Source organism: Microtus ochrogaster, chromosome 15, assembly GCF_000317375.1.
Source record: "Microtus ochrogaster isolate Prairie Vole_2 chromosome 15, MicOch1.0, whole genome shotgun sequence".
Classification (NCBI taxonomy): domain Eukaryota; kingdom Metazoa; phylum Chordata; class Mammalia; order Rodentia; family Cricetidae; genus Microtus; species Microtus ochrogaster.
The window spans coordinates 38,408,502-38,434,799 of record NC_022017.1 but is presented as its reverse complement, the minus strand read 5'-3'; the positions used below and the strand labels follow the sequence as shown (position 1 = coordinate 38,434,799).

At 43.9% G+C, this 26,298-nt stretch overlaps 1 protein-coding gene across 9 annotated transcripts in view; it reads right to left on the bottom strand.

The window, feature by feature from the left end:
* Asap1 (ArfGAP with SH3 domain, ankyrin repeat and PH domain 1) overlaps window positions 1–26,298 on the bottom strand; it is a 287,931-nt gene that overhangs the window by 43,835 nt on the left and 217,798 nt on the right. For 5 of the 9 annotated variants that reach the window (XM_026782793.1, XM_005354549.2, XM_026782795.1 and 2 more), the window contains 6 exons: window positions 23,434–23,442; window positions 22,362–22,462; window positions 19,981–20,050; window positions 8,679–8,766; window positions 6,359–6,407; window positions 613–776 (listed from right to left, as the gene is read on the bottom strand). In XM_026782793.1, coding sequence (XP_026638594.1) covers window positions 613–776; window positions 6,359–6,407; window positions 8,679–8,766; window positions 19,981–20,050; window positions 22,362–22,462; window positions 23,434–23,442 — 481 coding nt within the window. The remainder of the gene's footprint in view (window positions 1–612; window positions 777–6,358; window positions 6,408–8,678; window positions 8,767–19,980; window positions 20,051–22,361; window positions 22,463–23,433; window positions 23,443–26,298) is intronic. The other 4 variants (XM_026782794.1, XM_026782796.1, XM_013348917.2 and 1 more) reach the window with 1 other exon arrangement.

The following is a 26,298-nucleotide window of genomic DNA, read 5'->3' as shown; positions in this document are numbered from 1 at the left end:
CAGGTTTGCATTTTGACCTTAAGCAAATCACTTTCATGCCCACATGGGGTCTCATCTCTGAGAGGAAGCCACTAGTACCTCACTGACACACGCTCTGTGAGGACAGCGTGGTAGAAAACACGGAATACCCAGCAAATCCTTAGTGTACTGCGCTCCCTGTTTTCTGAAAACAGGAGCCCGAGGAGCGGGGATGCCTCCTTGGTACAGAGATCAGGAAAGGCTTCTCAGGGGATGGGGAAGTCTGTATCACATGCCAGGTGATTTCAAGCAGAGTTTTATCAAGTGAGTAAAGAGGGAGGGCTTTCCTGATCCCAGCCTGCAGGTAAGACCAAGAATGATCTTGCATTAAACACTGTTCTGGCTGGAGTGGCAGACTGGGGACTTATAACATGAACACCATGTTCTGTCCTCATTTAGTGACCATGAGGCACATGTAAGGAGATGTAACCATCTTGATGAATAGGTTGTGAATTATCCCCGTAAGGAACCTGAGCTGTGTGTATGGCTAAGTTGGCCTACAAACTGCTAAGGAATTTGAGCAACTGCCTCAATGAAGAGTACACAGAAAGAGAAAGGATGCTGAACCAGGGAGTCTGTGCACAGGGCAAATACCTGATGAGCCGCAATCACAGCAAATGTCGTTCCCAGGGAGCCGCTGTACATCTTCAATGATGGCTTTGGTCAGGTCCTCCAGACTGTTCTCTCCTGTGCTCTGCTCACCACGGAAGGCCATGGTTAGGGCCTCTTCTTTGCTATTCGTCAGTACTGATATCCACCTGTGGTCAAGATACCAGAGGAATGTAGCCTTCATAAGGGCACGGCCACCACTGTCTTCCTCCACTGGAAACCTACCTTCAAGGGGCACGTTCACAACCCTCCCCTCAAAAAAGACAGCAATAAAGAGAGAAGAAATGGAAAACTAAATTGGATGAAAAGCGATGGTTAGGATTGTTTGAGCACATGCGAGGTCCTAGATTCAATCATAAAACCACAAAATAATTCAAATCACACAAGGGGCTGGCTCAGAGGTTATGAGCACTGGCTGTTCTTCCAGAGGTCCTGAGTTCAATTCCCAGCAACCACAGGGTGGCTCACAACCATCTATAATGAGATCTGGTGCCCTCTTCTGGCATGCAGGCATGCTGATAGACAGAACACTGTACACATAATAAAAAAAAACCTAAAAAAATTAAACACATATAATTATAGAAACAAAATAATGGAAAGTAACATACAGGACAAGAGAGAGAGATGGCTGGAGTAGATGACACACAGATAGATAGAGGGCTGAGACAGATGATGCAGAGAGAGAGTGCCAGAGTGGATGACAGAAGGATGCTGTAACTGAGGACCTGCACGAATACACAGGTACTTTTGCTCTTATGTGGGCAGAATGAAGGGGTGATTGGCTGACAAGGATTCATAGAAAACACAAGCAGTACAAGGATGATAAGAAATGGTGACTGGTGAAAAGTGTTCAATACAGAAAGAGTCTGCTCTCTGGCAGCCGATAGCTGCAAGGACATTTAACAGTGAAAATGAAGGGTATACTAACAGCAGTCAGGAAAGGAGCACAGTAACTTGGAAGCATGACACACAATTTGAAGAATGCAGCTATGGGAGTTAAATCTGAAACAACCTCCAAAGGCTCCCAGTGCTGCTGGTCAGGGAGGTGGGGGAACCCTTAAGACACCAGATCTAGACACCGTAAGTGGGTCATTTAGGCCTTGAAGGTGATACCTGGCTTGGGTTTTGGGTGGCATGTACCCCCCCCCCTGTTTCCTGATCTGTAAAGACACATCCTGCTCCCACTTCCATAAACGTCATGTCCTTTCTGCTATGATTGAGAATTTGTCAGTGATGGAAAAGCAACGTAACAACACCAGGCAGGGCTGGGAGTGAGCAGAGATGCTTCATGCACTGAACAAACCCTGTTACCAAGCTCTGTGTAAAACGAGGAAGTCCAACAAGGAAAGCATAAAACGTACATTTCCAAGTGCTTTTTAATGACACAGTTATTTATTGTTTTTTGTTTTGTTTTCTTATGTGTGTGGAGGAAGCCCATTCTCTCCTTCCACCATGTGGGTCCTGGAAGTGGAACTCAGGTTGTCAGGTTTGTCAGCAGGTGCCTTTACCACTGAGCCATCTAGTTGGCTCCATCAAAAAAAAAAAATTATGACACAGGAGACACTTTTAGAATATGTGTTGTGAAACAGAGCTGAAAAACTTTTTTAAAGTCATAAAAACAAGCTTACATATATGTATCAATTACACATTCATGTTTTTTTAGAGAAAGTTAAAAAATGTTAACCAAAATGTGCTCTTCTTTTGGGAAAAACTGAGGAGGGTTACACAGTTATATTCCCTTTCTGTAATTTTACAAAGATAAAATAAGTTTGCATTAGCTAGGTGGTGGTGGTGCATGCCTTTAATCCCAGTACTTTGGAGGCAGAGGCAGGTGGATCTCTGAGTTTGAGGTCATCCTGCTCTATAGAATGAGTTCCAGGACAGCCAAAGTTGGATAGAGAAACTCTGTATTAACCCCCCCAAAAGACCCCCCAAAACCACCACCAACGAAAACAAACAAAAAACCCTCATATTTTTCATTAATGACAAAAAAGCCCAAAATTTACTCTTCAAAAAGAAAACAAACAAAAATACGGCCAACTCATTGCTTTTATACACTTATAACACAGACAGCTAAGGTTTACTCTTAATAATAGGTTCAAGACTGAGGCCACTGTTATGATGAAATACAGGGTGACAGAATATGAAGCAAAGTACTACTTATAAAACCTATGAAGCAAATACAACAGCAAGAGATTTAAAAGCTTCACCAGGCTGCTAGGTGATATGCTTGCAAGTCACACACTTGGCTCTAGGTGGCGCTCAACTTCAGTTTGTTTTGAGAACTATCCCAGCATTTTATTTCTATGATGACACAGAAAATAGAGCCCTTGGGAAGCAGGCTTAGGAGTGGGTGGGGTGTCCAATACACTTTAAATTACTTAGCATTTGTTCTTTTATTTCTATCAGTCTCAAGTTAGAAAACAGAAATTGCATTTTAAAAAACTTTAGAAAATTATTTTAAATTTGTGTGTGCACAAGCACGTGCAGGTGCCTAAGGAGGTCAGAGGCATCAGATCCCCTGGATCTGGAGTTACAGGTGGTTTTGAGCCACAAAATGTGCTGTGGACTGCACTGTAGTCCTCTGGAAGAGCAGTACATGCTCAAAACCCTGAGCCGCTTTTCTAGCCCCATTCAAGAAACCTGTTTCAGCAGGTCAATGGCAGCCCTTCACTCTGGACTAGATCCTCACTCTGAGCACAGGCTCGGTTTTGCTTTCCTCGCTGTGACACCTGGATACCCCATGAGGATCAGAATCTCTTAGGTACTCGATTTGCAGAGTTTTAAAAACAGAATCCTCCCAGAGCCTCTACCTTACAGGTTAAAATACATTAAGGCCAGGAAGACAGAGAATTTATGACTTATCCAAGGTCTTAAGTTGGACTGGGTCACAACATAATCTACACTTTCAGAGGACCCATTAGGCCATACATGTCTCTTTACCGTGGACTCATGATTAAAAAAAGTTTGTCCTGATAACCAGAAAATGTGCATTTAAGGACAATTAGTTTTCAAAATAAATAATTCAAATTTAGTAGAACAGAATGGAATAGTTCCGTTTCACAAGGGCCACGAATCTAGTGAAGGTGTGTGACAAGGTCTCACATGTCCCAGGCTGACTTCAAAGTAGCCAAGGATGACTTTGAACTTTTGATCCTCCTGCTTCTACCTCCCAAACTGATCACAGGCATGCACCAGTAGGTCTGTCTATGCCATGCTGGGGTCGAAGCCTGGGCTCTGTGAATGCTGGGTAAGCCCTTTACCAACTGAGTGCACCCCCAGCCCATGACAAAGCAGCGGCTCTCAACATTCCCAATGCTGTGACTTTTAATACAGTTTCTCACGCTGTAGTCACCCTCAACCATAAAATTATTTTTGTTTCTACTTCATAATTGTAATTTTGCTACTATTAGGAATTGTAATTGCTACTATTAGGAATTGTAATGCAAATATCTGATATGCAGGATATTTGATATGTGACCCATTCAACACCCCTATAGGTTGAGAGCCAGTGTTTTACCAAGCAGACAAAAAACAAAAACACCCTCCAAAACCAAAAAAACCAGTAATAAATGACACAAGCTACAAAACTTAGTTTGAGTTTCTAAGCTAAAAAAGAAACTGCCACGTGCCAGTAGGGCTGTATGTTTTATTTCACTCTCCAAGTGTTGTGATGTATGTAACCCCTACCCACTCAGCTCCTCTAGGCGAGAAACTTAGGCCAGATTATATGTCTGAAGAACCAAAGCCACTTAGACAGCAGAGTCTGGACTAGCATCCAGGTCTTCAGACTTCTAATGCACACTTTCTGTTACCTGGTGAGAGGAAATCTTTAATTTTACTGGACAGTTCACATAAGAAAGGAAGTCAGTGTTGCTATGTAAACGTGGAGGTAAATGAAGAGGGGAAAGAAAGCCCATCTTCCCTTCCAGAATATCCAAGAAGATTCAAAGTACAAAATAGCCAGTAACATCAAGATGGACTGAAGGGTCAAGTGGTGGTACTACATGCTTTTAATCCCAGGAATCAGGAGGCAGAGGCAGGTAGACCTCGGATGTCAAAGCCAGCTTGGTTTACATAATGAGTTTCAGGAAAGCTAGGGCTATACAGAGAAACCGTGTCTCAAAACAAACAAACAAACAAACAAACAAACAAACAAACAAACAACAAGAAACCCAAAGACTGATGGGAACCTTTTACTATGAGTTCCACACCCCACATGAAGGAAACCTGTACCTAACAAGACCTAAGATATGGAAGGTTTGAGGTTGAGCTAAGAGAACAGGATAAAGGAGGAAAGAGATTCCTTCCCTGCTTCAGGGTTCTCATTTGTCTTCCACTTAGGGCTTTGAGGACCAGGGAAGAGAGAATTAGGAAAAAATAAGTCTGGGGATTGTCTGATTAAAATGCTCACTTCCTGGGACTGTGAACATGGGCACTGGACCACTGTGTACTTGCTTAACAAGGCACAAGGTACCTCAGCACCTCTCTGAATCTGGAGTGGGTTGGGGGACAGCTTTCCTGGCATTTTCCTTTCTCATTCCTGTCCCTCTAGCCAGGCAGCTCTATGCCACAATATCAAGCCATCGGTTCCCTCCAGTGGGAAGGCAGAAAACACTTTTGTAGCTTTCCTGGCTCAGGCCAGGGTTACCTGTCTGTAGAAAACCATCTTTCAGCAGCGCCCTAAGAATCCAAGGTGTGTGCAGTCTGGATGCCCCCAGTACACAGGCCTCCTCTTGGTCCCTGAGCTGAGAGCCAGCACTATGTTATGTGGCCTCTCTCATCCCTAGGGCAGGGCTCTGTCTGCTTTAATATCACATTCTCATAATCCTTGGCAGCTGGCTGGCCTTCATGAGCTCCTCTGTTCTTTCTCCAAACTCGACCTATTTCTGGTCCATTTCTTGTTCTCTTTCAGATTCCTTTATCATTGTCTGAGATTGAGAAAAGTAAAATACTCCAGAGGAAAGAAGCATGGAAGGAGGAGAGGTAAGTGAAACAAATGGATCTAAACAGAACTCTGTGGCTCCATGGAGTTATGGAAGGAAAATAACAATGAGTTTCGGTAGTTCATGAAACTTGGTCCAAATTACTTATAAGAAATAAAGTTGTAAACACTTCAAAAACGGCTTAACTGACTGCTTTGACACCAACGAAAATAGCTGAGAACACAACAAACTGCCATTTGAACTCCAGGCAGGCTACCAGAGGGGAAAAGGAATGAACTGACTTGGAGTGTAGCCCGGTGGTATGTGATACCCAACTCTTCCCACTGCACCAGGTTCTCTCTGACTGTGCCATGCTTGTCCATCAAGAGGACGCTGCCAGTGTCTCATCAGAGCCAGCCTCTTCTGCTTCTCTCGTAAGAACAACTAAGCATCCAGGTAGTACCCAAGAACATCTCAAATGGTTCCCATTTGTGACCAAACATAAAGCAAGACACCTAATGAGGGATGAGCAAGGCTTGTTCTCAAGGAGCTCAGGGATCTATCTCTAAATGGCTGTGCATGGATGTGGACCAGAGAAGTCATGTGAAGAAGCAAGGGGCAGAGAGAAGGGAGCGACAATCCTAGTGATACTGAGGCTGGAGCTGAACATCCCTGGTGGGCAGGACAGATGGAGAGAAGAGGAAAGTGTGAAGGTCCACGGGCAGGAAAGAAGTGTAACAAGTCACCAGGGTAGTTAATAATGCTTTAACTTCAAACCATTGCATCATCATTTTGAAAGTACTTACGCTACATAATCCTGCTCATCTTCTGCCTGAAAGTGGTATGTTCTATTATCTAAAACACAAAAATACAACATCTCAGAAAGTAGAATATTGGCAAGCATGCATAATCAAGTTTTAAAGTTCCTGAAAATATATAAACTAAGAACTTAGTATTATTTTTATACCATTATGTATCAGTAGCTTAACAATTCACTTTATTAATTATTTTCCTTTAAGTACAAAGGACTAAAATAAATGGTCACAAATACCAAGCACACTAAAGTAGGCATTTTTTTGAGACAGTCTTGCATTTGCTTTCTTGACTAAGTCTCATTTGTGCTGAGACTGCTTCTTTGAAAGACAAATTGAAGACGGGACAGGTCCTATCTGACCCATAGGGGTTTCAGTGGCAAACTGACACAAGATGGTACTTCTGCAAGAAAGGATTCCCCACTCCTCCTGATAGTCCAGCTGCTACAGGAACTCAAGTTGCACTCTTGGCCCTGAATGGGATGCTCTCTAGCTGAATCAGGATCCATGGGAGACAGGTTCTACCTCTGCCTTTCAGGAAGGCCTAACAGATACAGCAGACAGGGAAGTTCATTTTAAAAATGTAGAACGGTTCTAGGGCTTCAACATATTTCACTCTGGCAACACTTCCTTATGTGACTGCTCCAGGCAGACCTTCCCACTCAGCACCCTTAGCACGCCTTTAATCCCAGCACTTGGGAGGTAGAGGCAGGCGGATCTCTGTGAATTCGAGACCAGCCTGGTCTACAGAGCTAGTTCCAGGACAGGCCCCAAAGCCACAGAGAAACCCTGTCTCGAAAAACCAAACCAAACCAAAAAAAAAAAAAAAAAAAAAAAAAAAAAAAAAAGAACAAAGTGCACTTGAGACTGTCCTCCTCTTTGCTGGTGACCTGGCCCAAGCCACCTAGCTTTCTTCCCTGTAAAATGGGAGACTGATTATCTTTTGTGGAAATTAACAATATTATACACCTGACAGATGTACACACTCAATAATTGATACCTATTAATAACCAAGTCATATAGTAATTGCCACCAATTATCCAAGTAATCACAGAAATCATAGGGAATCTGAATTGCACGGAGGTGCTGCAGGAGACTTAGCCTCCAGCTGAAGATCCTCACAAAGGATTCAATCATAGGACTCCGCCAGGGAGCTTCAAGAGCAGGACTGTGCATCCATGCTTCTACACAAGTCATCTGGCTCCCAGCCTGTCGTGCTGGGCTTTACGTTGGTGTTGCAGTGTTTCAGGATAAAAAGAGTGGTTCTGGTCTATCCTAGCTATCTGTTTGGTTTTGAGGTGCTGGGAACGGAAGTGAGCATGTGCCAGACAAGTGCTCTCCCTTGAGTTATACACGCCCAGCCGAGTCCCACTGTTCTGTAGAGCAGTGTAGAAGGACTCCCCTAGGCTGCATAGTGTGTCAGCAAGTGCAGGCTACCAAAACAGTACATCACGCCACCTGCTGAACACCGAGAACACAGGACACAGGCAGAGAGCGGGTGGTTGGTCTTGCTCCCTCATCAAGGAGAAAAGCAAGTCCCACGCAGTGACAAAGTGAGGGGTGTGGTGACAACAATTCAATGAGTTTCAAAGAAACTGTTGGAAGCAAGGGAGCCGATTTTTCCTTGAAGAGCCCGATTTTTGCAAGGATGCAATGGACAAATCAGACGTGTTGCAATAGTGGTGTACCTACACTTCTGCATCTACCCCAGTGCTCCTTAATCAACAGGTACAAGCTGGAATTGCCTATCACTGCAGTGTCTGGGCTTCACATCAAGACGCATATCATTGCAGACTAATGAGTGACATAGTAATATAGTTAGAAAACTTGTCTGAGGGGACATTAGAAACAGTTTAATGCATAAGCTCAGAGTCTTACTCATTTTTTTCTGAGACAGGGCCTCATTTTGCAGGCCTGACTGCCCTGAACTTGACAGGTACAAAGGCTGGCCTCCAACTCCCAGCTCTACCTACCCCTGCCTAAAGTACGCATGACCACACACCCAGCCATCCATTCACATTCTAAACGCAATCACACAGGACTTGCTAGGCCTTCACAGAGCAAAAATCCATAGATCCAGAGACTAGAGAAGCTGAGGTAGGATTGCTCGAATTCAACGTTAGTTTTGGGGACAAAATAAGATTCTGCCTCAAACAAGGAAGTGAGCAAACAAAAAGGGTTCCCAGGGGTCTCCCTCAACAAGCTGGGGGTTAACTTTGAGGAACCCCATTTTGAAAAGTTTTGGTGCTTAAATACCTAGACCCGTAGCTGTCAAAACCACAGTGACCAAACAGGTATTAAAAACAGGACTCACGTGATATCAGGTCAAAAGACTTCTTGTCCTCCGCATTTGGTTTCACCTGGCAGGTGAGAAGGTTTAGCTTAGCCGGCTGCCTGTTAGACTGTAGAAGAGAAAGCAGAGGTTATAAAAGCAGTACTCCCCTCCGTCCTCAGTGCAGCGTGTGCTCAGAAGGCCTGCTGGGTGACAGAAGGACGCAGTTTTAGTGAGTGAGAAAACAGATATCCGAATTCAGCACAGTACAACACCAGACCTTTAAGTTTTGCCCTGACCTATGAGCTGGTACGTAGTCTTTACAGACCCCACTAGAAATCTGACCTCAGTAAGGAGGGAAAAACAAACCAGTTGCCCTACTCAGTGTCTCTTCACCGTACACAAGCTTTCTGGAAGTTAGCCAGAATGGAATCAAGAACAGTATGCCTCACTTCTAGTGAAGTCTGGGCAGAAGCCAGGAAAACATAGTTTTCTAGAACCTGGACATCCTCAGGCACAAAGCTGGCACTTCTAAACACGTGTCCTACTGTGAAATATCGCTGACCTGTTTTCATTCATTAATACAGGATGACCCCTGCATCAGTTGCCCCAACACTGACATCCCAGGCATTTGTGAATACTGGTTGCAATACAAAAATTGCAAAATATCCAAAGCATAAGAATAATTACCATCTGTCAAGTAGTGTGTAATGAGCCCTAATATAATACTTATTAGTAAATTCTCTGTCAGATATATAAAATAGACCCGATAAGCGCTTAGAAAGTAACTTAGGGGGTACAGTACATCATTCTCGCCCTCCTGGCTGCACTTGTCTAGGTTTCCTGTTTCCTGCAGTTACAAATAAAGAGTGTTTGAGCTCAGCTGTACTTTGGCATGAGAAGTCTGTGGAACTTGCTGGTCAGACCTGCATGCCTACTTATATGACAGTCATGACTTCAAAAATGCCCCAACTGTTGCTCAGGAATTTCATTTTTTTAAAAAAAGAATTGGAGGGGGCAGAGAGGTCACACTGTAAACCACTCAAAGATCTAAGCAACATGGATGGTGTTGAGCAAGAAGTTTCAACACACACTGCATCTCCCCTAAGCAACAGGCCCTAGAGAACAAGTTGCTCATCATCTCCGTGTGCACCCGCTCCCTCAGCATTCTGACCTTCCCCTCGGGATCTCAGTGGGATCGGCGCAGATGATACCCCTCATCCCACATCTAGCTGCTTCAAAGCAAGAAACCTGGGAGCAGAGGCGAAGACCCGGGGAGTTGACAATCACTGCATGCACCTTTGACTGACAACCGGAAACAAGTGCAGGAGAATAACGGCCAGGAGAAAACAGTGACTTCCACGCTGCAATGTCATTAACTGGGCCCTGAAGGGGAGGCAGGAGCTGGATGCCTGTGTTTCTTACATAGAACTGAGTCTGTCTTGCTAACTGTCCACACACTGGGCCCCATCTGCTGTTAGTCCCATATCTCATCTTCCTGGATGTGGATAATGTTACCCACTTCCTGTATGGATGAACTGGGACACATGGGAAGGGTGGAAGGGAAGGAAGTGACTTTGGCTAATGGCGAGCCTTGGAATATTATGTTCTGCTTGGAATCTGAACTTAAGGAGGACTGTAGAAAAGCTTAGGGGAAATCAAGAAATGATTAAAAGGGCTGGGAAATGGAAACTCTGCAGATGGGATAAAGGCATCAGTCCCTTAGTCCAGAGGAAGAAGACTGGGGTGACCTTCCCTCTGTCTGTGAGCACATTAAGGGTTGTCGTTGGGAAGCTGAGCAGCTGTTTTCCATTTGTACAAACGACAAAAAATGCACTCAAACCATGAAAGATTTGGGCCAGACATAAGGAAGAACTTCCCAAGCTTAAATTGCTTAGGCATAATAAGAGGTTTCAGGCTTCCTTTAAAAAAAAAAGTCTTTTAAACCAATGTTTAGAATTCTTAAGTAGAGAAATCTGTTCTTTAAAGTTTAAGATGCATTATATACTATTCATATTGAACATGGCAGAAAGCTAACACAGTAATTTCTTCTTTCCAAATCTAGCATTCCTAGGTGCTTCTTAATATCAGACACTCCCAGCAATAGACACAAAATCTTAAAGAACCAGTGAGTTCAGCATTAGCGGCACACAGGCAGGACGAACTTCTCATTCCCTAGTTCAAAGTATCTGCTGGACAACGTCCCATTAAGGGCCTCACGTGGTTTACTCCATGGCTGACCAGCAATTCCATCAGGAATAACACGTGGGTGTCGTTCCCACAGAACTGTCAAGTCGACTTCTTGCCACATTAACAGGCACAAGCGACAGGGGCACATCCTGCCGATACCTCACGCTGATTGATGACCCCAGGCTGAGCTGCAATAAGAAGTAGCAAAGCAGCTGATACAACCAACGCAGCGTGGAGGAACATTGGGAAGGCCTTGGGAGTGGGGGTGGCGAACGTTCCACTCAAAGTTCAAAGAGCGATATAGCAGAAGCACAGAAATCACTATGTAATAATGGTAATTCCAGATGTTTGTATAGCTTAGAAAATTTCAAAAACACTTTCGTAACATTTAGGGTAGATTATAGGCATACTGATGAAAGAAGACATAATCATTCCACAGATTAAAATCAGAGCAAAACTAAACATATCATGGTGGGACAATTCAGGAAGTGCCTTTACACTGCCCCCGACTCTTCCAAGTCTTATTTTCCAGTGTCTAGAGGTCCTGGTTTTGAACCAACTGTCTCCTCATACATACTCCCTCTGGCTCTCACTGTCTGTCTCTTGTCTTTCTAGTAAGCACATGCTTTTTGCTCACTAAACTATGCCATGTATACAGCGAGAACTAAAATATCAATCCAATGACCACATCCCAGGAACCTCACATGCACCCCCTGTACTCCCTTAGAAATGCTTTTATTTTCTTTTACTAAATGAAGTGAGGGAGGAAGAGAGAGACTATCTGACGTTCCTAAGATGCTCTCCTCTCCTCCTCTACTGAAAGGCAGAAATGATGGCAGACCTCAGGGGACAGCCGTACATCTGATTCTCATCCACATTCTTAATTCGTATCGACGAAAGGAGACATTTTAGAATGTGAAATAGTTTCCCATTCATTGGACAGTTACTAAAGCCTCTTTCATGCCTGTAAGCACACGTGAGAAGCACTGCTGTCCACCAGCTCTAGGAAAAGCCGACTATACCAAGAGCACACCTGCTGCTCAGGAGTGCTGGCTCTGATCCTGGGGTGTGTGTGTGTGTGTGTGTGTGTGCAGTGAGGACCCAGGGAAAGCTGAGTGTGAACAAGCCAGACGAGTTGTGGAGGGTGAAGAGCAGCAGGAGCAAAGGCCCAGGGCATAAAGGGGGACAAGTGACATGAGGTCATGCTGAGCAAAAAAGCAGAAAGGACTGGACTGTGAGGTTAAGGTATCTACACTCTAGAATTCCAGCATGCTAGTGAAGAAAGATATTCAGAGCAGGGCCATGTAGAGCTGCACTCAAATGGACGGTGGAGGTCGAGCAAGGACAAGATCTGAGTTATAGGCATGGTAGATGCTAGAGACTCCAGATACAGCTGACAGAGACTTCAAGTACATGATTCAAAAGTAAGCTTTCCATCTAGGCCCGGGATGATGAGGGGAGCAAAGGCTGGTGCTCCTGAGGGTTCTGTCAAGCTGGACCTCGCTCAAGAGCCCCTGCTCCAAATGCAGCTGCCATACCGATCAGAACTGAAGACTTTACAGGTCAGTGATCCCCAACTCCCAGGTTTAGCCTTTCACAGATTTTACCTTTTGTTAAAATAATAAAAGTCACTGAAGAAAAGCTAGGAGATACTGCAAAGGAACTGGACCTTACTATTATACCCACTGCTACCATTCTGATTTTAACAAGATTTCTCTGAAGAGCCTGGTTTTTATTTTGAAACATGCATTGTTTCAACTTGTATATATTGTTTTGAAAACTGCTTCCACCCCCCCCCCCCAATTGATAGTATACTCCTCTAAGGCAAATATATTCAAGTTTCTGATATGAGGAATGTTTCAACTGGGGAACCCCTAAATACATTCCAAGAAACAGAGGGGGCAAGAACGCCTCTGCCTGACATGCCATTCAGCTAAGTGAAAGTGGACACGCATATAGAACAGCACAATCAGCTCCATCAGGCTTGGCCTCTGGAAAACAAGCAAACCTCACTCATTCGTCAAGGCAGCTCAGTGTGCACCACAATGCTGTTAGTGATGGAGCTCCAGAGTTACCAGCACTGGCCTGTTTCTCTGTCAGCAGAACACAGCTGCTGAGGTTGCTGTTCAGAAACAAAATTACATCCCCAATCGCCCTGCTGAACTGCTCTGCATCACAAACAAGACGAGAATGCAATTAATTACTTTGGAAATGAGTTGGACCCCACTAGGCTGAGGTAAAAATAAAATAAATCTCTTTGTACTTCCTAAGCCAGTGCTTGGAAACAGAGATGCTCGGACTGTTAATCACTTCAGAATTTTCATTCGGTGTTAGATGCCTACTGTCTCTAGGGGAACATAAATACTCTACATGTGCTCTATAACGGCAATAACCCCTGGCCAGAAATCAGGTCCATGCCAAACACCTGCCACAGAGAGAGCTACAACACTATTGCAGCAGATGAAATCTCCAGCCTTTGAAAGGTATTTTGGTTTAGTGCAAGACAAAAAATTTCTTTATGATCTCTCAAATTGCAGGTATTTAATCTCATATAGTTCTTGAACAACTCCATGAGTTAGCCATGTAGGAGAAAGTGCAGGCACGACCTGGTGGTCAGCCTCCTTGGCACAATAGGCTTCTAAGTAAGGAGCATGGCACAGCAAGTTCCTGAGTATTCCCTGAAGTCAGAGCACTGAATTGTGAAGTATCACAGGTAGCTAGCGGCTAGCGCATTGACAAGTCTGTAGTCTCCAAGTCTCCTTTAATGTCCTTAGGAGTGCTCATACTGTCCAATCCAAAGTAACGTGCTAACCAATCACAGCTGACAGGCTCCTACTATCTGCAGTAAAGCAGACACTGGTCCTTGAAACCGTCTCTTGAGGGGTTCTTCTCCATGCCCTTTACCAACCTATAGGCAGTGTGGTCCACCCCAGCAATGACCGCCTAGGCTCTTACTGTTCCTAAACCCAGTCACGGGTAAGGAAATCAGGGGTCAGGAAGGTGAGGCACACTGACCCCTTTTTTACAGAAAGACACAAAGAGAGAGCAGAAGTTATCATCTCCCACCTACTACACTGCCTCCTTGTCAGGGTCAGACTTGGAAAGCTTGCCAACTATCTTTAGTGGTTCTCCTTTTCTGGTTCTTTCTGGCCTTAAGGAGCCAGCTTTTTCATTTCCCCTTCTCATCATGCAGTTCGTCTGCTGAGAAATGCCACTATTCTTAACATGTTTCAGATCCTGAACTGCTATGGTGGTCACAATCGAGCCCCCCCCTTCAATGGTCCTTCCCACATCAGGGAGAAAACACTGGCTAACAGCTGACGTTCCTCATTCTGTACTTGGTGACTCTGGAGGTCCTGACTCTCCCAGCTACTGTGATCACTGGACTAATTTCCGTTGGACAGGAGGATACGTAAGAGAGAAATACTTAAAAGGGACATTTTCTCTGTTTTTTTTTTCTTTTTTTCTCCTCCTCTTCATTTTTTTAAGGTTATTCGAGACAGGGTTTTTCCACGTAGCCCTGACTGTCCTGGAACTCACTCTGTAACCCAGGCTGGCCTCAAACTCAGAGATCCACCTGCCTCTGCCTTTCCAGTGCTGGGATTACAGGCGTGCACCACCACAGTCAGCTTAAAGAGTCATTTTCAAGATAATCTGTTATTGAAGAAAGAAACCTTTACCTTATTTTGGAGAGTATGTTCTACTCTAGGATCAACATTAAATAATGTAAAAGTACTGTATTGGGGGGGGGGAAAGCTTATCAGCGCTAACACTGTGACAATGTTGCTATTCCAGAGGATTTGTAAAAAGAATATTATCAAAATTAAGGCTGCCATGCTTGCTGGTCTTTGAAATCGACTGACAGAGGCTATAAAACACCTGGCTGCAATGGAGCCACACGCTGAGACTCCTGCAGTTTGGGACATTTGCAGTGGCTCAGAAATGAACTCATTCTGTGCTCATCCAGTGTTAGGGTGTGCAGCAGGATGGACACAGGGAGGCCACCAGACCTGAACTGAGTCTATGCCCAGGACTTGTACGAACAGAGGCAGGAGAAAATTTCTCAGCCCCCTTGAGCTCATTTTCCCAAAATGAAGAGGGAAAGCAATGTCCTCTGGACTGTGATGATAGACTCAGGCAGTGTGTCACAACAGAGTCTGCTGTTCCACTTAGAATTAGAAGGTAGCACAGACTCTTGGAAAAAAAAAACTTCTTGGGTTCAAATCCAGCCCTTATTGGACATGCGGCTTCCAGACATCTTCCCTTTAAAATGGGGAAAAGAGCTACTTGAAGGTGTTATGAGAGGTGAACAGGAAAAAGGTTATGTGAGGTGTCCAGCACATTGAGAGCGCTCGTTTCAGTCCATGCTGTTGCTATAATAGAGTCCCTGAGGGTGGGTCCCTTACAAAGGAAAGATGATTTAGTCAACACTTTTGGAGGCTGTAGGTTGAAAGGAGCATGACACTGATTCTGGTGCGGGTCTCTGGCTTGTCACTTCATGGCAGATGACATCGCATCAGGGTATACATAAAGCGACAGGACATAGGGTGGATTATAAAGTCAGAGAGTGGCTCAGGGGTCAGGTCTGCACTTCCTAACAACTCACTCTTGCAGGAACTAGTTTGGGGTCCTATCAGAAATGCATAAGTAGCTTTCCCAAGGTCCCACTACCTGCAAACTGCCATATTGAGAAACAAAACTTCCCAAAATGAATTTAGAGAGGTCACATTCAAATCATATCGAAACCAAAAGTCAGCCATGGTTTTCATGATTACTGGTTATTTCCCACATAACTACTCTGGTGATGTCCAGATATCTGATACAGTGTTTTAGATTCCCTGTTAATGTGTACTCACTTCTGAAGACCTGCCCACTACGTCACTGTGGTTGAAACAGAACGTCGGGTCCTGTAGAGGTCACTACTGAAGGTCAAGTAGGAGGGCACTGGGAGTGAAGTCCTGATGAGTGTGCCCATGCAGGGCATGCAAAAGCAGTGAGAGGACTCCAAGAGGACAACAAAGCAGCTTAACTAACAGAGACTGGGGAGTAAGGACATGAGACCATGACACTGCTTTAACTCTGCTACTCATGTACACATACATACATGCAGGTAAACACTCCTAAACATAAGATAAGTAAATCTAAAAAAGAGAGAAAGAAAAGGAGAGGTACAAGTGCAGCATGGTGAGAGGCACCACCTGGTGCTGAAGGAGACCCAGAACCAATTGTTCAAGTGGACGAGAAAGTTAAAGTACTATGGGTTCAAGAATGAGCAGTAGGCAGTTACTTTTTGTTATCCAGGAGCTGTAAGTGGTGACAGTGTTCCAAGCATCCTCTGTAAGCCTGAATACTATCCATACCAGGTTCTGAAGCTCTTTTACATGGTGTCTAGGCTGCGTATTTTGGACTAAGCTTTCCACTCTGCTGAAGTGGCTGCTCACTTGGCTGTAGCATGAGGTGCTCAGCTCTGACTACACGCAGGGAACTGCCCCTTCATTTTCTATCACCGCATCCTTCAGGCCTCTTCTACAGTTCTACAGTTCTTGTCCTCAGTTTACTCTGAGTTCCACGAGTACAGGGACCCTTTTAAATCACTGCCCGACATACAGAGCAATGCTGTAGTACAATAATTAAAATGATTCAAATGAGCCAGTACCTGGCTCAGAAAGAAATCAACCGAACATTTTAATGAGGAAATAATGCACCTGAAAAACAAAGGGTCCAAAACATTAAATAGCTCCTCCAAGTTTTATAGCTTGCTCAGGATTTAGCCTGAGTCCAACAGGTACCAACCTAGAATTTATGGTGCTGTCTTCTAATTTGTTGGAGAAAAGAAAATAAATTCTCTTCTCCCAAGGACAACAGGGACAAATAGAAGCTGCAGGGAGTCCAGAACAGGCTAAAAAAAAAAAGGCACAAAGGCCTGTCACAGAAACAAGTTATTAAATACACTGCACCGAAGGCATCAATCCTCTGGCAGGCCTTTCTGTGCTTCCTCAGTGCATGTGGCTGGAGAATGTTGTTGTTAGAGTTCTGGACCAGCCTGAAAGACAACAGGGAACATCAACTGCTTCAGAAAGTCCAAGGACAATTAGAGAGACACCTGATTCTTCCTTCAGTGCTCTGAGGAGACAGAACTACTGACAACCCCTACCAGGCAGACATTTAACTTCTATGGGTAAAAAGCTATGGCTCAAACTGTCTTAGGCTTAGGAGTAAGGGGAGCAGCAATACAGGATTCCTGTGAACTACAGTTTAACACCACGGAGGCAGCAATACATTAGGAAGATAAAAGAGCACTGACAGCAGCAGCTGACATTTACTGAGCACTAATTTTGCCCCATATCCTGTCCTAATTACTCATAATCAATGAACTCATTTAACCTTTACAACTACCTATGAATCAGGCACTATTAATGGCTCTAATTTATACAAAAAATCTCTCACTAGAGATCCAATGTCAGAGAGAGGATTCATCCAGGATGTCCAGCTCCATGATTGAGGATGGTACAGTCCCACCTCAGATCGCAGAGATGATAATGACCACCAAGTTTAAGGAACACTTACTGTAATTCAGGCTTAGTCAACTGCCCAGCACTGCAGTTACCAGGACATTTTACAGGTGAGGACGGGCCAAGAAGCACAAACACCTGAAGGACCTGAAACTCATTAATTGCAGCAGGATTCACAGGGTTTTATGCTTCTCTTCTTGTCATTTGTAGTACTTTTGTGGGCCTCCTGCATGTGTTTTAACAATAAGGAATCCTTCGACACCAAGCCACACTCTTAATCTCCCTCATTTACAAACAATGAGCCTCCAAACAGTGGGCATACACGTGACCTTCAGTCGCTTCAGTGGTCTAGAGTCCTGACCTTTCCTAGCAAAGGCCAAACCTTCTTGGTAGAAATTCCGGGTGACAGTAAGGCAACTTTCAAGCTGTCTGAAGAAAAAGGCAACTATCAACTTAACAGCTGTTCCTGTTCCAGTGCTACTCATAAGGGAACCTAGCGGTATTTTTTAAAAATGTAAAATATTATGCAGACAATTTTCAGTTTCAAATAGAACTTCCTAAAACTCTTATAATATTTTGAACCTCCTACCCCCCACCAACACACAACTGCTCGTCCTAGAAGATCTCAGAGTATTCCCTACCCTGACACTATGGTGATCCAGTGATGAGGCACAATGTCTCATTCAAAGAGCCCTGCTCACAGCACTTCCAGAAACCCAGCAACAAACTGGCACCTTAGGGAAGGTCTGTGTTTGGCGAAAAGAGCAGAGCTGCACGTTTGAAAGTTACAAACTGTATAGAGTTAGGCATGGGGTGTAGTCTCTCCGAACCTTATCCACAAAATGAAGTTTAAAACATTCACTGAAGCAAATGTGGGAACACACACACATAATCCCAGCTCTTAGAAGCATGAGTCAGCATTGTAAACTGAGTTAAACATGGGCTACATAACAAGACCTGTTCACAAAGAAAAGAGATGCATTCACTTCATGTATGCAAACCACAGTGCTAGCTGCTGGGAACCCAAAGATGGGCAATGGGGCGACTTCCTGCTTCTCACCTCTTGCCTAGTGAGAACTGAAGACAAGAGCTCCTGCTCCGTGGGTATCCTGACGACTAAGTGAGGCCATACTCTACAGGTTGTGGCTCTTCTTTGAGCCCATGTGAGCAGGCCCATTGTCTGTGTCCCTTTCCTCTGCAGAATCCTATGAACTGTTGGTTTTCATCCAAATTCTATGTGATCAATGGTATCTTTCTGTGGGGGCAGGAATGTGGTGCAGCTGCCAGCAGAAATGTCTGGACTACAGAGAAAAGTGGGAAACACAGTAACAACTTGAAGGGAAGGAAGGAGAATCAGAGAAGGGCCTCATTTCTCCTTTACCCAACTCCTTGCCAGCAGACTTCCGCAAGGCCACTGCTGAGCCAACAGTAACAGCAGTACCCTGTCGCCCTCAAAGCATGCCCACCCGCTTTATCTCTTTTATTCCTCTTGAGATCTGTGAGCTGAACACTTTTCTCAAGGTCACAGAGTAAACAACAAACTGGGATTCAGATCCAATCTGACAGATGCCACTGTCAACAGTGTGGCCAATGTGTTATTTGTTGTTAATTAGAACACATGGAAACAGTTGGCTAGCCACTGCACTGTCTTTTCAGGAAACTGAAAGTAGGGGACAGAACTGAGTTATCGTCTTTAGCAAATTGTCCAAGGCCAAATAACTAAGTAAGCGACACACCGATGCCCTCATCACCCACATGGTCTCCCACCAGGAAGCACAGGAAAGCCAACGTGAAGAGCATCAAGTGACACCTGAGGTGGTGATGACAGGAAGAGTTCTCCCGTGGAAGGTACAGAAAGAGCATGTGAAGTCAACCTGTTACAGAAGTCAAGACACGTGCGGCTAGTATACACATGTGCTGATGTGTGGGCTAGCAGTGTGTCCAAACAATCTGATTTTCTCCCTCTAGCTCTGATGCTGAGGTCAAGCCCTACCTAACATAGGCTGAGAGAGGGAAAAGGACAACAAACAAAAACATTTCTGCCAGAGATGCAGAGGCAGGCAGGTCACAATGGGACAACAGAAACCAGTAATTATGAAGGATTGTCCCGAATGACACGTCCAGATTCACAAAGTAGAGGTATTTCATCTGTGCTGGCTAACTTTACGTCAGTTTATACAAGCTAGAGTCACCCGAGAGGAGAGGAGAGGATTCCAGCTGACAAAATGCCTCTATAAGACTGGGTATGAATCAGTGATGGAGCAGGCCCAGCCCATTGTGGGAGGGACCACTCCTGGGCTGGTGGTCCTGGGTTCTATAAGAAAGCAGGCTGAGCAAGCCATGTGGAGCAAGTTGGTAAGCAGCACCCCTCCCTAGCTTCTGTATCAGCTCCTGTCTCCCAGATTTCTGCCTTGTTTGAGTTCTTGCCTAGACTTCCTTTGATGAACTGTGATATGGAATCATAAGCAAAATAAGCCCTTTCCTTCCCAAGTTGCTTTTGGTCCTGGTGTTTCATCACGGCAACGGGAACCTTAACCGAGGTGTCATCAAAAGTGCATGCTTGTTCCCGCAGCTCATTTGGCCTCCAGTCGAGGAGGTTAGAAAGCATGAGGACAGGTCGGGAAAGTCTTGTGTACACTTACAGTTGCATGTGAGATGGTCAGGATCCCATTCTTTACTGCACACTTTCTTCTCTGCCACACCTTCCGGATCCTAGGGAACAAGTCAAACACAACTGGATGTGGCACATGATTCACTGTGGGCTGTGCAATCACACGGCCGGAGGCAAAACAGTAATTATGAAAAGTTGTCCCCAAATAAAACCAGCTTCCTTCCCCAAACCACACAAAACAGAAAATCCTGGATGTCTGTTATTATACCAGGTGCAAAGAAATTCAGATAGGCAAGCACGTACACATTTGCTCATGGTAGAACTGTTTCTGACAGTGACAATGGGAAAGAGAAGAAATTCCAGTAGCAGGGGTTAGTTCCCTTCTTTGGGATGGGGGTCCAGAGCTCTATCAGGGGACAGAGCTAGTAAGGATTCTTAACACATCTGTGAATCTTTTCTAGGAAGATTTTGCTAGTAGATTACTTCCATAATTAATAGACAATGGAACTTTAAAAAATCAAGGCCTCTACTATGCAAGGAAGAGTCAGAGCTGCCTCAGGACATAGAGAAAAAAGGTTTGCATACTTTTCTTTGAGGGATGATAGAGTCCTCCTAGAGACATTTCTTTGGTTCTTCTGGGAAATTAAACTGTATTAAAAACAGACGTGACATACTTCGAAAATTTTGATCTGATCGTAGTAAAGGATTAAAAAAAAAAAAAGAATCCAAACAGCTCCTATCAGCACATTTTCACATAGCCCTGGGCATAGGCATAAGGCTGGACATGGGTTGACCTGCATACATACACACACACACACGCAATGCAGCTGCCCTACCTGGGAACATAACCATCATGTCCACAGGAACAGGGACACCCCAGGCAAGGAAAGGAGTCAGGCCTTCTGTTGCCATAAAAGTAACAGCATCAGAAGGCCACTGAAGGTTTTTTAGGCCTATAATAAACTCTGGAAGGATGAGCACTTCCTTTTGCTCAATGTTGTATACCCAGAGTCTTGATGAATGAGAGGATACGGGGGATTCTCAAAAGATATTTACTGTTTGCATGAACAGGATGATGGCAAAAATCAGTGATCCTAGACATTTTAAAGATACTTACCTTTTCAATAAATCAAAACAAAAACATATATTACCTCAGATGAACCCAAGGGAATATAGTCAGAGAGCAAGCACCTTTTCTTTTAGAAAACAATTGGTAAAAGGGAACCACCCAGATTTTCCTTAGGTATTTACTTGAAGTAGACTAATTTAAGCAACTGAAATGGCAGAGGCAGGACTAGAGAGAAAAAAAATGGTACAGAGGAAGTGCAAAGGCAGGCTGGGAAAGTGCGATATGCTAAGGGAAACCCTAAAGCACTTCAGCGAGGAACAGAAATTCACTAAGTTGCTCAGGCTGGTCTTAAACTTTTGATCCTCCTGCCTCAGTTTCCTGAATATTGTGATTATATGTGTGCCATCACATCCAGACCTGGTTTACAGTTTTGACAAGAGCACTGAGTGTTCTGTAGAAGTGAGACAGAGGGTGTTATGATCTGCTGGCCTGGTCTGTCACCTGGGTAGCCCTGCCCTCTCCCAACCCCTCCCCTTCTGCTTAGGCAAGGGGACCTCATGCTTCTTCTGGTCTGTATTCTCTGTCTCTCTCCGAAGAGGTAACTTCTGCTTTCTCTCTCTCCCTCTCTCTCTTCTCTCCCCTTCTCCCCTTCCGTTTCCCTTATATAACCCGCTAAATAAACTATACCCACTTTCTCTACATGGCATCTATCCATCTCTCACAAGCTGTGGCTCCTCATGGGAGCGGCTGCCCAGCCAAACCACCCCAGGTCTCTCACCTGTGGCCTCCCACCTGCCTGGGACCCACAGAGGCCTTGGGTGGTGGGTCTGGCTGCCTCTCATGGTCTGCTGCTGCCCCTCAGGGAACTGTGCAGCAGCAGCTTTTACCTAAATCATTACAGAAGGAATGGTGTTGAATGACAAGTACTTAGGCAGCTACAACAGTTGATGAGAGGAGGTCATCCTTGAGTAGAAGCAGCGGAGATGGCAAGAGGCATATTATTTTTAGTTAGAAAAGGAAGGGGATATGATAGATGGGTTGTGACAGAAACGATGTCTGGGGTTACCACCAAGGTTAGGGTTTGGGCAGCCAAGTGCCATCTCAAGTAGAGAACATGACAACGATAAAGCAGAGCTGAGTTTCTCCCTTCTCAGTTTCCTAATCTTGCAGATTGTAAGGCAATCACTGCTACCTTTAAAGACATGGGCTAGGTCAACTGTCTGAAGAGAACCAGCTCAGAAAGCTTTAAGGTGCTTTCCCAGAGAGAGGCCGGACAGGATCCCAGTGGAGCACCCAGCAAGCATGCTGACCCCATACTGGGCTAGCCAGGGCTGGACACATACCCATCACTCTTCTTCAGCAGGTACCCCTTCTTTTCACTGCCGTACTCCTTATTGCCCTGGAGCTGATGCATGCTGTACCCGCCTTGCCGGCTCTGAGAGTCCTGGAAAACAGAACCACAGACTAGCAAATGCTCTATTCAGACACTGAGCCTTTGCCTGTTGGTCTGTGTCTAACAGAATTATGGACCTTTGGTAGTTGTCAAGTCCTCCCTTTTATTTTAGCAGAGGAAACAGGACATGTCAACATGTGCCAGACTCACAAAGAAAGACCTAGGCAGACCCAGGTCCAGGTCTATCTAGTTCAGTACCAGTTCAAACACACAAGAAACAGTGCTATGATTCAGCCCAGTTTCCACTCACAGCAGGAAGCAACAGGAAGGGCTAAGTGCAAGCTGGAAGCAAGTGCTTTTTCTTCAGGCTGCACCTGTTCTCCCTATGTATGTGCTAGAATCCTCTAAATAAAAGGACATTCTCATTAAAAGGTTTCTGAGCAGGGTATGATAATTAGTATACATTTTTTCTATGTAACTAACTATACATTGAGCATGTATAATAAAAATATCTAAATTCTTAAACCTTTGATTACTGAAATGTACAAAACAATCCTGGATCTGGGAGCATTTTTTATCGTTGAGTTTTGTAACAGGGAAAAACAGTTGGTAAACCAAGCACACATTCCAGAATCTGAAAGACACATCTAAAAGTTTTTGGTTTCAAACATTCAGGTAAGGAATACTTTGCCTACAGCACTTTGTGAAACAGACCTGTGCCAACACTTTTAGTCTGAAATCAGCATTCTACAGCATAAGAAGTGTATGATATGGGAAAGAGCATGCACACGCCAGTAACAGACACAAACAAGCCTGGCTTCACTTTGACTTCACTGGTGCCTAACCATGGATTCTAAGAACAGGAAGACTAGAAACAATGATTACACTATGAAAATCCAAGAAGTAAAAGACAAAAGACAAACAAACACCAACCAAAAACATAAAGTTGAACTGCAGCATGAGAACAAAGGTCTCTAGACACACAGTAGGACAACACATTCTCACAAAATATATTAACTTACTCTCCTAGACTTCGATCAGGAAGGGCAACGCAACACAGAAAGAAAGGCAGAACATTTGAAAATAGTTAATTGTGTTAAAAATTTTATCAGCCATAACTTAAGCAGTCTGTAAAATATACAGAGAAAATATCATTATAAAGATAAAGCAGAGAATACACCCATGAACATTTAGAATTATAATAAACTTTGGATGATAGAACAGTAAGATATTTATACTCCAATCAAGTTTTATGTATTTTAGTCCAAGTGCAGTGAGAAGACAAACACAGCCAAGATGATGATGAGGTAGGGACACGTTTCTCAGGTCAATGTTGACAACCCTCAAAGTGTGGGAGCACAGGGAACCAAAGTCTCAGAGAATCAGAAAGAACTGAATACTTAGAAAATCTGAGCGCCACATATTGTGACATCTTTACTCCTGCTTCCCAATTGAAAAGAAGTGTGTGTTTGTATCTATGTACCTGCACGCACGTGTGTATGTGTGTCCTTGCATGCCTGTATGCATGCATCTACACAAATAGGTACATATGTGTGTGGATGGAGGCTAGAGACCACGGTTAGGTGGCTTCCTACTCTTGTATTTTTTGAACAGAGTCTCTCACTAACCCTGGACGCCATCACCAACTGGCTCGGTTATTTGGCTAGTAAGCCCTAGGGATTTTCCTGTCTCTATATGTCCATGGCTGGGATTTTGGGGATACTCGTTTTGTTTGCTTTTTATGTGGGAGTTGGGGTTCAAACTCAGGTCTTCATAACTTTACAGCAAATGTTTTTTTATGCCCCTCCCTGAGCAACCATCTTTCCAGTCCCTAAAGAGAGAAGAATAATGTGTCCAGTTACAAAAAGTAACTGAAATTTAATGGTATAGAAGGATAATAGCTACCTTAGCCTTTGGTTATTTACTCATGACTTGTTCCCAGCACACGTTTGAAGTTCAGGAGCTTCTCTTGACATTCAAGATTCTTTTAGGTCAAACTGTGTGCTCAGTGATGCAAATGGATATTAGGAACAGTTAGAGGAAAACTGCCAGGACAATATACCTTTGTCAAACTATCCTATAGGTGACTAAACTGTGCTCAAAACCAGGCTCCCAAATGTCTCCCTGGGCCAGGAGAGATTTGGGGTCCCTGAAATAAGACTTGGGGAGGAAGGGGGAGTGCTCACACTCTGCCCACTCACTGCCCTGCTCACACAGCGGGTGTTACCAGGTAGTCTAACTTCTGTGAAAGAAGTTGCAAGTGATATTCTTTTTCTATCTTCCTTTCTTTTTTTAAAAGGGAAGATACATTTTATTTTATTAACATTTGTTTTATCTGTAGGAGTGTTTTGACTACCACATATATCTGTGTACCAAGTGCATGCAGAATTCAGAATCAGATCCCCTGAAACTAAAGTTATGAGTGACCATGAGCCATCATATGGGTGCTGGGAACTGAACCTGGGCCTTCTGCTAGAGAAGCAAGAGCTCTCAACTGCTGACTCATCTCTCTAGCCCTTCTTCCTTAATCTAAAGAACTTCATTTCCAAGAGGCCATACTTCTTCCATAAAATTGGATAAATCAGATTATCTGGGGTAGAGGTGTGGTACAGAATGACATCTAGGGATGACTTGCAAAATTTACTAATTTTAACTTTTTAAAACTTCCTTTTAAACGTGTTTATGTATTCATTTAGATATTTATTTAGTGTGTGAGTCTCTGTGGGCCAAGGAAGAGGGTAACTTTCAGGAATCAGTTCTCTCCCTCCATCATGTAGGCACCAGGAACTGAACTTAGGTCTCAGTCTTCACCTAGCGAGCAATCTTGCCAACTTCTCGTTTCCTTTTAGAGCCACGGTCTTGGTCAGCACAGTAATGTGGCTACTAAGTCCTCCCAACTCTGTATTTTGACATTCTGTATAAATTCAGAATCTGCTAATTAATAAGCTTCATAGGTAAACAAAGGCATATAAATTATTACTACTTCATTGAGAAATAATGCCATTCAGCTTTCTTAGGAGAAGTATTATCAATAAATGAAAAGATGAATTTAATTTTGAAAAAAGCAGATTCTGGAAATTATCAACACTACTCATAAGCTAACACATACAACTGAAGAATGGAATAGGTGTTGAGTTCTTTGATGGCAATGACAGAAATCAACCAAGTATTCAGGAAAGAAAAATGCAAATCCCAAACTCATTTAGGCAAACATTCCTAACATTGAAAATAAGCAATGAACTTGAAACCTTTAGGCAATTTTATGCTATGAGCTTGGAAATGTATCTTCCCTACTGATTTTCAATTCAATCTCTTACACCTAGTAGAGACAGAGAAACCACTTTATTTGAAGCCACACTGACATGTAAAATGCACCATTAATCTGTAAAAACTTCATCTCTCTGAACTGAATGCAATTCCCAGTCACTGATTTAATGGGCTTGGGAAAGCTTTTAGTATTCAACTGAAAACAAAACCACCACAGAACTTCAGATTCACAGCGACAGGTGTGGTTGTTGAGTAAGAATCCCGTCTGTTCTGTGAATAAACTTTGGGCAGTGTTCAGCACACTGAGGAGAGCGAGGAACACGTGGAGTCCAGCAGCTTACTCCACACCGTGAAGGACTGGCTACTCAGGGCCGATTAGCTTTCAAATACTTCTGTGTTACAAACACTCAATGTGTAGAATCACCGTTAGACACAGAATAGCTACAGCCCTAGAAATACACGAGCAGTGCGCAGTTCTTTCAGGAAGTTACACCATTAGAAAAGTGAAGATAAATCATCTCACTGAACATTTTCCAAAAGACAACAAAAATATGGTTTGTATGAGAAAAAGAATAAGCTTTCCAAGTATTATCTGGGGAGCCTGTTTGGGGCTGTAATTC